The sequence below is a fragment of the Erinaceus europaeus genome, chromosome 8 (assembly GCF_950295315.1).
Source record: "Erinaceus europaeus chromosome 8, mEriEur2.1, whole genome shotgun sequence".
NCBI classification, from domain to species: domain Eukaryota; kingdom Metazoa; phylum Chordata; class Mammalia; order Eulipotyphla; family Erinaceidae; genus Erinaceus; species Erinaceus europaeus.
The window spans coordinates 54383177-54396168 of NC_080169.1; the positions used below are offsets into that span (position 1 = coordinate 54383177).

Sequence of the window (12992 nt, forward strand, 5' to 3'; positions counted from 1 at the left end):
ATCTATGTGTTCGGTGCAGTACAATGGTGTATTAACTCAGTCCTCTGAACAACCTTGTGAGTCTCTTCTCCACTCTATACATATGAAGGACTTAGGCAGTCTATTAACTAGAAGTGAGGGATTCAAAAGACTTACCTCCTTATGAAGAGTGGAGGAATCAGAGCAAAGGGTAGATAGCATAATGGTTATGCAAACAGACTGTCATGCCTGAGGCTCCAGATTCCCTGAGTTCAATCCCCTGCACCACCATAAGCCAGAGCTGGTTAAGAGAGAGAGAGAAATCAGATTCTAAGTATCTGACCAATGTGTGAAATAGGGCTCCAGTGCATATGAGGACTATACACAAAAAAAAAGACAGTGGCACACAGCCTTAATTGAATAAATTTGGCATGTAGCATTCTATAAATTTATAGCTACATTGATACTTTTATATATTGTATAATATGGTTGATGTGACTGCCATTGTAGTGATACCAATATCTTTTCAGTCATATAGAAATTTGATATATAGCCACATAAATTAAGTCTTGTTCCCTTTCAAGTACATTTCTAAGCAACACACTTTGTACTGTCTTTTCAGAACAAAATTATGAAAGTAAACTCTTTTTAAACATATAGCAAATCACTTTTGGTACTTAGGCCTTATACTGTTGATATAATGCCATGTGTTTTGTATTTTTAATTGAAATATATATCTGTTGTTTAGGATAGTTGTAAAAAGAAAAAGAAGGCAAAGGATGCAGCTGAGAAAGAAAAGGTAACTATAATTTTTTTTTAAGGTAACTATAATTTTAAATTACCTCAAGATAATCTTCCATACAGTACTTTACTGGAGAAACTTAAGAGATTTCTTCTGCTTCTGTTATATTTAATGCTGACTCAAGGAAACGATCAGATACAATTTTAAAGATGAATAATCGGGAGAGCTTTCCTATAAAATAAGAATTTCTATAGATTTCTGGATTATCTAGAATTGAACATTTATAGTAATGGAAAACATTACTACTCTTTGTTCGCATAAGTTGTTTGTTAAAGCCTTGTCCTGACAAATGGCAAAATGTAACCTTTACTAACTCAGCCATCTCCTGGCCCATTTGCAGTACTGTTTATCCTTCTTATTGGTACTCTGCAGTTTCTTTGTATTTTTGTAAAATACCATTATATAAATTCACTGCAACTTATTATTTTTTTTTTTTATTTCCACAAGCTATTGTTAATTTTCAGTGGTACATCTGGGACTAACTTCTAGATCCTAGGATGTAATATCATTATACTTGTTCACATTTTGCTCATGAAAGTTCTTGTATTTGCATTTGTGCTAGTAGGGTATGACTGTACCCTTGTTTCATATGCATACTTAAGGTTTTACTTGCCAGTTTTATGTGTATAGGTGATTGAACCCCTTTGCATCTTCATAGTCTCTGATCTGTTGAGTTTTTATTAATTCTGATTCATAAGCGAATCCTTTTTAGATACTCTTCATTTTTGTACATATGTTTTTTAATCTGTGGTTTCTCTAAATCTTTGAGTGACTGTATACCATACAGAGGATTGCCATTTTAAGTCATGTTATTAAATGAACTTCAGTTATGAATATGTTTTGCAGTACCAAGTTAGAAAATACAATATCCCATTTATCCTCTTTTTTTTTTTTTAATTTTACTTATTTTAATGAGAGACACAGAAACATCAGAGCACTACTCAGCTCTGCCTTATGGGGGTGCTGAGGGTTGAACCTGGGATCCTAGAACCTCAGGCATGATAGTCTTTTGCATGGCCATTATACTATCTCCCCAGCCCAATATCCCATTTGTAATAGTAAAGAATATATTGGGAAATTTTAAAGAAGTAAGCAGAACTTATTTCAAGAAATTATCAGATGTACTGTACAGGCGGTGAAGCAGATCTGCAGGTGTCTATCTTTCTCTCCCCCTCTCTGTCTTTTCCTCCTCTCTCCATTTCTTTCTGTCCTAGCCAACAACAACATCAATAATAACTACAAAAATAAAACAACAAGGACAACAAAGGGAATAAATAAATATAAAAAATGAAAAAAAATATATGCAATAAATAAAGGAAAAACTACTAGGAATACAGCAGTTTAAAAAAAATTCTGATGTGCAACAAAGGGAAAATACCTTGTACAGAAAGAATGATCAAATACACTGTCGTTCTAAAATAAAATATGAACTGTATTTCGTTAGTCTGAGACTGATAGGATTGATCAAAGAGCCTATTATAAAGGATTCTTGGTAAAATGTGATTATAAATAAGTGAAATACAAAAAGAAATTGTGACGGTGAAATGACAAGAAAATCTTCTGTGTGAAGGCCGCTTTGGTCTTTGATTAGTCATTATTATTAAAGACTTTGCACTTAACATACCCTTCAATCAGTTCAGTTTTGTTTTTAATAGCAAAGAACCCACATGCCTGCCCTCCAGAAAGAAATGGGTTAAGTAAATTGTGACATATACTTTCAATGAATATCAAAGGCAACCACAAATGGCTGTGTAGTTGGCATCCATGATACTATTGGGTCAGAAGAGCGGGTTCCAAACAGCAAGTATTTGTATAAAATTGTACATATACACACAGAGAGATGTTTCAAAAAAAATTTTTAATAATGTTGAACCTCTTGTGGTAGGATTTGGATGAATTCTCTTACAAGAGACCGATTATCATTTCTAACAAAATAATACAGCCATTTGCAAAAAAAAAAAAAAAAAAAAAAAAAACCCTACAATGTAATACACAGATATCACCACTGTTATCTTCTACATGTTTTTGTTTAAATCTTTAAAATTGAGGCTATGCTATACTAAAAAATTTTCCACATCTTTTTTCTGTTGTTAGATGGTGAGCATTTTCCCACTGAGTGGCTGTGTTGTCTTTTTATGAAGTACTTCAATCATACAGAAAACATATGGAAAAATAGTAAAATGACAGTCATTCTATACTTTGTACAAATTTTAGACCGTAACATTTGCTGTACTTGCTTTGGATGTTTATTTTTTCCCCCTAAAATATGTAATATCCTAAATACTCCTTCAGTCTCACAAGCTTACCCCTTCACCAGAGTTAATCATTCTCTCATGATTAAAAATACTTAGAAGACAATCTGGTAGGTGGTACAGTGAATAAAGCATTGCACTGTCAAATATGAAATCAAGTGTGATTCCTGACATCTCATATGCCAGAGTGATACTTGCTTCTCTCCCTGATCTCATTAATAAAAAATCTTTTTAAAAAAATACTTACAGGGCTGGTGAGGTAGCTCACATGGGAAGGTGCCTAATTTGCCAAGTATGCAACCCAGTTTCAAAAGCTGTGTAACTGAAGGAAGCCACAGTTGGTAGGGAGCCATGAAGTCCCAGTGACAATGTAAATAATTATTTGAAAAGTAGTTAAAAAAAAAAAAATGAACCTGGCATTTTAGTGCACTAAGAAACTACTGAGTAGAATCCCTCTTAGACCATAGATTTTCTTTTATGTAGCACAGTCTGTCTGATTCTATCCTAGGTCAAAATAAAAAAAATAAAGTTTAAAGGGTCCAAGTCTTATACCATATATATATAATTTCATTAAAATTCTTTCATACATACCTAAAATAAGACTGCTGTATTTAAATAGATATACTTACTTCTTTTCAAGTTGTTTAATAAAAACATTAGAATTAAAGACTGAAGGCTAATTGTTTTTTCTAAAATGAAAATGGGTTATTTTGTAGTAAAGGAAGAATTGTTGAATAGAACTTTGAAACATAACATTTGTGTGATATAATGTTATATCCTTTGAATCAATGGACATGTCTTCTTCCCCTAATTTCAGGACATTAAAGGACTTAGCAAAAAAAGAAAGATGTATCCTGAAGATAAACCTTTGTCATCTGAGTCTTTGTCAGAATCAGATTATATAGAGGAGGTAAGTTATATGATTAAATCCATTTTTCTACTTTAAAATGTTTAGCTACTTGATTGAACAAATAGATTTGCTTTAAAAGGTACTTAATAAATACTTGATTAAGTTGCCTATCTAATATCATATAATGTGAAAAAGAAATGGATGTTCCAATTCAAACTAAGTTATGTGTGTTTTGTTTGTTTGTTTGTTTTGCTTCCAGGGTTATTGCTAGGGCTCGGTGCCTGCACTATGAATCCATGGCTCCTGAAGGCCTTTTTTTTTTTTTTTTCTTTTTTTTAGGATAGGACAAAAGGAAATTGAGTGGGGGGGGGGGGAGAAAGATAGACACTTGGGAGTCGGGTGGTAGCGCAGGTGCCATAAGGATCCCGGTTCAAGTCCCCGGCTCCCCACCTATAGGGGAGTCGCTTCACAAGAGGTGAAGCAGGTCTGCAGCTGTCTTTCTTTCTCTCCCTCTCTCTGTCTTCCCTTTCTCTGTCCCATCCAGCAACGACTACATCAATAACTACAACAATAGAACAGCAAGGGCAACAAAAGGGAATAAATAAATATTGGAAAAAAAAAAAAAAAAAAGATAGGGAGCCAGGCGCTTGCACAGTGGGTTAAGTGCACAAGGTGTGAAGCGCATGGACCGGTATAAGGATCCCAGTTCTAGCCCCCAGCTCACCCAGCTGCAGGGGTATCACTTCTCTCTGTCCTATCTAACAACAACAATAATAGCAACAACAACAACCTTAAATAACAAGGGCAACGAAAGGGTTGGAAATAAAAGTAAAATTTTAAAAAATATATAGACACCTGCAGACCTGCTTCGCTACTTGTGAAGCAACCCCCTTTGTAGGTGGGGAACCAGGGGCTTCAACCAGGATCCTTGCATGGGTCTTTGTGCTTTGACTGTGTGCACTTAACCGAGTGTGCTACCACCTGGCCCCTAGTTTTTGCTTTTTCAACTAAAGATTCTTACTTGATAGTCATAAAACATTTATAATCTGAGATACTGTTACCCTCCTGGTAGTTTTTTATACATATGCAGCTACTTGTTTAAGCAAGTTTCCTTTTTACTATTAAAAATAGATTATTATTAAAAATGACTAGATTGATTTCAGTTTATATGCCAATTGCAATCTTCAGTGTAATTTTCATAGCTTATTACTGCTTCTAGAAAAATGTTGGCTGACTTTTATTAACTATAAACAATAAGAATTTTTATCCTAGAAGTTGAGAAACCCTGAATTAATTCACCAACCAATTGAGTGTCTTTTAAGAGACCATTATCCGGCGAACTCTCAGAAGGCTAGAAATAGACCTAACTTATAACCCTGTAATTCCTAGGGATATGTCCCAAGTAACCAAACACATGAAACCAAATATTAATGAAAAATATTCAGACCTAGTATTCCCTAGACCTTTTTTTTGCAAATAATATTGGGAACTAAAAAAATGTGATGAAGTAGAAATGTTGGCATGAACTCAGTTTCCCACTCTGTAAAATGAAGAAGGCAATGGTTCAGCTGGCTAAGTGCACATATTACCATGTACAAAGATCGGGTTCACGAGCCAGGAGATGGCACCTAGGCAAGCACACATTTTACAATGAGCGAGGACCCGGGTTCAAACCCCTGGTCCCCACCTTCAGAGGAAAGTGTCATGAGTGGTGAAGTAGGGCTGCAGGTGTTTTATCTCTTTCCCTCTTAATCTCCCCATCCCTACTCTTTATCCAATAAATAAAACAAATATCTGGGTTCAAACCTCTGGTCCCCATCTACAGGTGAAAAGCTTCACAAGTGGTGGAGCAGTATTGCAGTTTTTTTTCTCTTTTCTGCTCTCCCGATTTAGCTCCCCTTCTCCATTTCTCTCTGTCCTGCCAAATAAAATACCGTGTTCTAAAAATGAAGAAGTAGAATTAGGTGGTTTATATAGTTTTCATCAGAAGTTATGTCATCTTAGATTTTGTACTCTAATGGAATAAGAGTTTTGGGTTGTTTGTTTGTTTTTGCCTCCAGGGGCTCGGTGCCTACACCATGAATTCATTGTTTATTGTTGTTGTTATTGCTGTTGTTGTTGGATAGGACAGAGAGGAGGGGAAGACAGAGGGAGAAAGATACACACCTGCAGACCTGTTTCACTGATTGTGAAGCGACACCCCACCCCACCACACCCACAGGTGGGGAGCAAAGGGTTAGAACCGGGATCCCTACAACGGTCCCTGCCCTTTGCACCATGTGCACTTAACTTCTACACTACCTCCCAGCCCCCTAAAGTCGATTTTAAATTATTTTTTAAGAGTCCATTTTTTAAAATTATTTTTTATTTTATTTTTGCCTCCAGAGCTCGGTGCCTGCAACATGAATCCACTGCTCCTAGAGGCTGTTTTTTTTCTTTTGTTGTCCCAGTTTTATCATTGTTGTGGTTATTGTTATTGATGTCATTGTTGTTGGATAGGACAGAGAGAAATCGAGAGAGGAGGGGAAGGCAGAAGGGGTGAGAAAGACACCTGCAGACCTGCTTCACCACCTGTAAAGCGACGCCCCTGCAGGTGGGGCGTCGGGGACTCCAACAGGGATCCTTAGCCAATCCTTGCGCTTAGTGCCATGTGTACTTAACCCACTGCACTACCGCCTGACCCCCTTTAGAGTCCATATGAAGTCTTTGAGTAGCTAGTGGGATGTTGTTTTTTAATTACTTTTTAACTATATTTATTCCCTTTTGTTGCTCTTATTTTATTGTTTAGTTATTCCTATTGATGTCGTTGTTGTTAGATAGGACAGAGAGAAATGGAGAGAAAGACACCTGCAGACCTGCTTCACCACCTGTGAAGTGACACCCCTGCAGGTGGGGGAGCCAGGGGCTGGAACCGGGATCCTTATTCTGGTCCTTTCACTTGGCGCCACCTGCGCTAAACCCACTGCGCTACCGCCCAACTCCCTTTTTTATTATTTTTTATTGGATAGAGGCAGAGAAAAATTGAGAGGAATGGAGAGATAGGCAGGGAGAAAGAGGTGTGCACCACTTGTGAACTTTCCTCTTGTACAGATGTAGACTGCAGGCATGAACCCCGTCCTTGGTCATGGCAATGTGTGTGTTCCTTCAACCGGGTATGCCATCGCCTGCCTCTAAGTTAATTTTTTTAAAACTGTTTCTCTATTGGACTCGTTGTTTTCCCTGTTTATTAAATGGGACACATTTTATAGCACTGCCTGAAATGAAATGTGTGGATAGTACAACCTACATATATACCGTTTTTACATATACATTCTTTTCTTTAAAAATATTTATTTTATTTATTCCATTTTGTTGCCCTTGTTGTTTTATTGTTGTAGTTATTGTTGTTGTTGTTGGATAGGACAGAGAAATGGGGGGGGGGAGAAAGACACCTGCAGACCTGTTTCACCACCTGTGAAGGAACTCCCCTGCAGGTGAGAAGCCAGGGCTCGAACCAGGATCCTTATGCCAGTCTTTGCGCTTCGTGCCATGTGTGCTTAATCTACTGTGCTACCGCTTGACCCACCCCCCCCATAAATACATTCTTAACAGGACTATAAAGAAATATATGGGGAAATGCTTACTTAAGTTGTGCTTTGATGTGTAAGTGGTTGAATGTGATTTTCTGTCCTGGAGACAGAAAACTTTGTAAAGAAATTAACAAAACTGGGACTCTGGCGGTAGCACAGTGGGTTTAAGGCAAGGACCGGCAGAAGGATCCCGGCTCGAGCCCCCCGAGTCCCCACCTGCAGGGGAGTTGCTTCACAGGCGGTGAAGCAGGTCTGCAGATGTCTATCTTTCTCTCCCCCTCTCTGTCTTCCCCATCTCTCTCCACTTCTCTCTGCCCTATCCAACAACAACGACGTCAGTAATAACTACAACAATAAAACAACAAGGGCAACAAAAGGGAATAAATAAATATTAAAAATAATTTTAAAAGAAAAAAAAAGTTAACAAAACTGAGTCCGCAGGTTTATTCTATGTGCCCTTCCAAAACTGAATAGCATTGTTGTCCGTGGCATATTCCAAAATGGTGGGCAGTTCTTAGCAAAGCACAAAATGAAACAAAATACACTCTTCATACGATATTTGCATTTTTAAAAGATTTGTTGTATTATAAAGCTTTTATTTTACGAATCAGTGCCTTACATGAATGTCTAGTAAACTATTTAAAAGCCACATTGAGCTATCAAGGACATTCAGTGACTTGGTATGGATAGATGTGGATGTAAAATGGCTGCTAACAGTAATGTTTGTGGAAAGTATAATAACAATTATACACGTGAGCATGGAAGATGTTACATTTGGATTTAAAGTCAGATACGAGCTTTCGCAACATTCAATTTAGTGTAAATCCAGTGGACCACACTAGGAAAGGTTAAAAATGATTTTTTATTGTTATTGTTCATTTTTTTTTTTTTTTTTTTTTAGTTTATGCACTTGTTAATAAGGTAGGGAGAGAGAAGCAGAGCATCACCCTGGCACATGGGATGTCAGGGTTTTAACTCAGGACCTTTAATATTATAAGAATGAAAGAAATTCCTACTATATACTGTGTACTTCCCTATGTTGGTAGATACTGTTTCCATTTTGCAGATGGCAAAGATAGTATTCAGAACTTGGTTTTATTTCAGAGCTCATGATTTTATCATCTTTATTCATTGTACCTATTTTTTGTAAGTGCCCAAAGGGAATATAACAGATGCTCTCTAGAGATTTTATAAATAATAATAATAATCTTCTTTCTTTAAAAAAAAAATTACTTCTTGGATCCTCATTGTGACAAAACAAATCTGATTTATAAGGAATATTTAAAATGTCTTTTAGTTTTCAGAAAATATTTTTACATACAAATTTTGAAGTTGCATAATTTTTAGGATATAAGGGAAAAGAGACTTTTGCCAATTACATTTTTTCTTCTATTCTCCACAAACATTTAAACTATGAAGGTACGAGCAAAAAAGAAGAAAAGCAGTGAAGAGAGAGAAAAAATAACAGCAAGTATCTTTTACTGTTTTTATATGATATCAGTATGACTGTATTATTTTAAAGGATTCAATAAAGCATTTTATATTTTTATAGGAACAAATATTTATTGGGAAAGATGTGCTCACTTAATAATTTGGATGGAGACAGGTAAATTGGTTCCAGCAAAAGTGTAACAGAAGTCTCCTATTTCTAGTTCTGTATTTTACTGTTAGCAATATAAGCTCAAGGTGTGTGTGGGGGGGGTGGCAGGCAGTGGTGTACTATGTTAAGCGTATATAGTTAAAAGTGCAAGGATCCTGATTCAAACCCCTGTCTCCCCACCTGCAGGGGGGTTTGCCTCAAGCGGTGAAGGAGGTCTGCAGATGTCTTTCTCCATCTCTTGCTTCCCTCTCAATTTCTCTGCCCAATCCAATAAAACAGAAAAAATGGCCACAAGGAACGATAACCCTAGGAAGCAAAAAATAAGAAATACAAGCTTCAGGGGCCTGACAGTGGCACACCATTTGCACACAAGAAATAGCATCTTATGTGCTTCAAGACTTAGTAACCTAATAGACACATTTCTTTTCTGAACTGTAAAATGATTCAGGTGAAGACTGGTTTGATCTTTGTTCTGAGTAATTAATATAAAATTTTTAGTAATTCTAATTTATCTTTGCATAATTCATTGGTTTTGATTTGTATTTTATTAGTGATTTAATATTGATCTACAAAATTAAGAGATAATAGGGCTATAATTCCATACTTAACCTACCACCAGAGTTCTGTGTCCCCATTCTCTCCACTGGAAACTGCAATGGTTCTCCCAGGGTCACAGATACAATTTGACTATTATTTCTGTAACTTTTTAATATATATTTGCCCTTTTTTTTTTTCTTTTTCTTCCCTCCTCCAGGGTTATTGCTGGGCTCGGTGCCTGCACCATGAATCCACCGCTCCTGGAGGCCTTCCCCCCCCCCTTTTGTTGCCCTTGTTGTAGCTTCGTTGTGGTTATTATTATTGCCCTTGTTGACGCAATTCGTTGTTGGATAGGACAGAGAGAAATGGAGAGAGGAGGGGAAGATAGAGAAGGGGAGAAAAGATAGACACCTACAGACCTGCTTCACCGCCTGTGAAGCGACTCCCCTGCAGGTGGGGAGCCGGGGGCTCGAACCGGGATTCTTACGCCGGTCCCTGCGCTTTGCGCCACATGCACTTAACCCACTGCGCCACCGCCCGACCCCCACCCATTTTTTTCTTAGGGTCTTGCCTTCTCTTTCTGGGTCATACCTACACCTATTTACTATGTCTGAATGTCTTTTCCTTTTTTCCTTTTCTCTCTCCGAGTCCTAATGGATTTGGAGTTAGAACCCTCTGCTTATCTTCCCCTAACATCTAGAATGTATTTATTAAGCTCCTATATGCAGGCACTGTTCTGGATCGTAGGTAGGTAGGTAGATACAAAGAAAGAAAGAAGTCTGAGAACAGTTGATTTGAGACAGAAAATAGAGAAAAGCTCTCTGAGGAAGCAAAATTAAGCCAAAGTCTGACTTACAAGAAAGTCAGCTATTTGCAAATTTAAAGAGGAAGGATACCAGGCAGAGAAGTGAGACCTATTTGAGGACCTATTTGAGGAGTTAAAGAAGGTAAAGTGGTTTATACCTAGTATATAAAGAAAACTAGCATACAGAGAGGTTGGCGAGAAAGCCAAAGGCTTAGTGTAAGTTGTTTGGGCTTTAGTCAGAATATTATGAGAAGTTGTAGTTAAAAGTTGTTAGCAGAAAGTACATGAATTGACTTTACATTAATTTCTTTGTTTAATTTCATTTTTTAGTTGTCACTGGGATTTCACTGCCCTGGGCTGACTTATTCAGATAGAAAGACAGAGACAGAGAGAAAGATAACATAGCACTGAGACTTCTTCAGTGCATGGAGTCTGGATTCAACCTAGTTTGTGCCTGTAACAAAGGCACACTATCCAACTAAGCTTACTTGCTGACCCTGACTTGACATTTTTTAAATGCTTTGGGTGAGGCAATTAGTGGATGGGTGAAGGATAATGTCATTTGTACTACAGTATTAGTATGTGTGGTTGGACTGGTGTGATGTATTTGAAATATGTTCAGGACTTAGGGATAGCGCTTTCTTGGTGCTCTAGAGGTATAGAGAGAGGGAGTTATCAAGAGCAGAATGCAATAGCTTGGTGTCTGGGGAAATAGCTTAACTAGTAGAGCTCTTAGATTGATCCCCAGTGCCACATGTACCAGAGTGGTACTCTGCCTTCTCTCTCTCATATGAAATAATATATTTATAAAATAAATAATTTATAATATATAAATAAATTATTTTATAAATAATTTATAAAATACATTTTTGAATCTTTTTTTATACTATTTATTCATTCCCTTTTTTTTAATTTTTTTTTTTATATTTTATTTTATTTATTTATTCCCTTTTGTTGCCCTTGTTGTTTTATTGTTGTTGTCGTCGTTGGATAGGACAGAGAGAAACGGAGAGAGGAGGGGAAGACAGAGAGGGGGAGAGAAAGATAGACACCTGCAGACCTGCTTCACCGCCTGTGAAGCGACTCCCCTGCAGGTGGGGAGCCGGGGTTCGAGCCGGGATCCTTATACCGGTCCTTGTGCTTTGCGCCACCTGCGCTTAACCCGCTGCGCTACAGCCCGACTCCCTCATTCCCTTTTTTGTTGCCCTTGTTTTATTGTTGTAGTTATTATTATTGTCTTTCTTTGTTGTTGGGTAGGACAGAGAGAAATGGAGAGAGAGGGGAAAGATAGACACCTGCAGACCTGCTTCACCGCTTGTGAAGTGACTCCCCTGCAGGTGATGAGCCGGGGGCTTGAACCAGGATCCTTACACCAGTCCTTGTGCTTTGCGCCACGTGCGCTTAACCCACTGTGCTACCGCCAGACTCCCTATAGATATAGATATAGATATAGATATAGATAGATAGATATTATAAAAAAACATAACTTTGATTCTTTGACTTGGGGAAAATGGTGAATTAGTGGTGTCATACTAAGATGACAAAAGAAGTTTGGAGGGGAAAAGTAATCATCACTTACAGTACTTTTTTCAGTATACCTACTTTTGGGTTGTCAGAAAAGTCATGACATGAAAAACGCCTCATGACTTTTCCAACAAGTAATAGATATCTAGTAGAACTGTTAATAAGCATTGACAGTCTTGAGTTCAGAGCATATAACTGAATATTATGAATTGGTATATAAATGCTATTCAAAGCACCTAACTAAAGAGGTCATGTAAAAGAGGAGGAAATTTCTGAAAGGTTAAACAGGGAAAAGAGTTTCAAAGGAAGTTAACCCTTTAAGATAGAAGGAAAGGAAATCAAGGAGTCGGGCCAGCGGTAGTGCAGCGGGTTAAGCACACATGGCAGGAAGTGCAGGGACTGCTTTAAAGATCCCAGTTTGAGCCCCCACCTGCAGGGGGGTTGATTCACAAGCGGTGAAGCAGGTCTGTAGGTGTCTTTCTCTTGCCCTCTCTGTCTTCCCCTCCTTTCTCCATTTCTCTCTGTCCTATCTAACAATGACAACATCAGTAACAACAACAATAAAAAGGCAACAAAAGGGAAAATAAATAAATTTTAATAAAAAAAAAAAAAAAAAGGAAACCAAGAGAACTGTCATGGAAACTTGAGAAGAAAAATGTATTTAAGATGAAAGTGGTCAACTGTCCTTTTATGAGAAAGTAACCTATATCCAGAACTTAATTTGAATAACCCAAGTACAAAACTTCAAACTCTGAAATTCTTTTTTTTTTAACACTGCTGGGCACTAGGGCTTTTAATGAAAACAATGATGACAGGACTCACAAAGTAGTGGGGGGTGTGGTCAGTGTGCATAGTTCTAGCAAGTAAGCAAATATCAGGCTTTGCTTTTGCTTCCTTTTATCTGTTTCATTTCTTGCTTTTCATTTTCTTCACTTGAATATATATCAAACTAAGTATATATACTTTTCCCAAAAAAATTTACTTTCTAGATCTGAAATAGTTGAACAAAATTCCAACCTTTTTAAGTACCTGGTGGCCATTTTTTCTTTCTTTCCTGTTTCAGTTTTATTTGATAGGACATAGAGAAATTGAAAT

General features: G+C 37.3%; 1 protein-coding gene across 4 annotated transcripts in view; it reads left to right on the top strand.

The window, feature by feature from the left end:
- The window catches only part of FAM133B (family with sequence similarity 133 member B), a 37148-nt gene that overhangs the window by 20982 nt on the left and 3174 nt on the right, over positions 1-12992 (top strand). For 3 of the 4 annotated variants that reach the window (XM_007522490.3, XM_060196232.1, XM_060196231.1), the window contains exons 8-10: positions 707-757; positions 3830-3922; positions 8851-8898. In XM_007522490.3, coding sequence (XP_007522552.1) covers positions 707-757; positions 3830-3922; positions 8851-8898 — 192 coding nt within the window. The remainder of the gene's footprint in view (positions 1-706; positions 758-3829; positions 3923-8850; positions 8899-12992) is intronic. The other variant, XM_060196233.1, reaches the window with a different exon arrangement.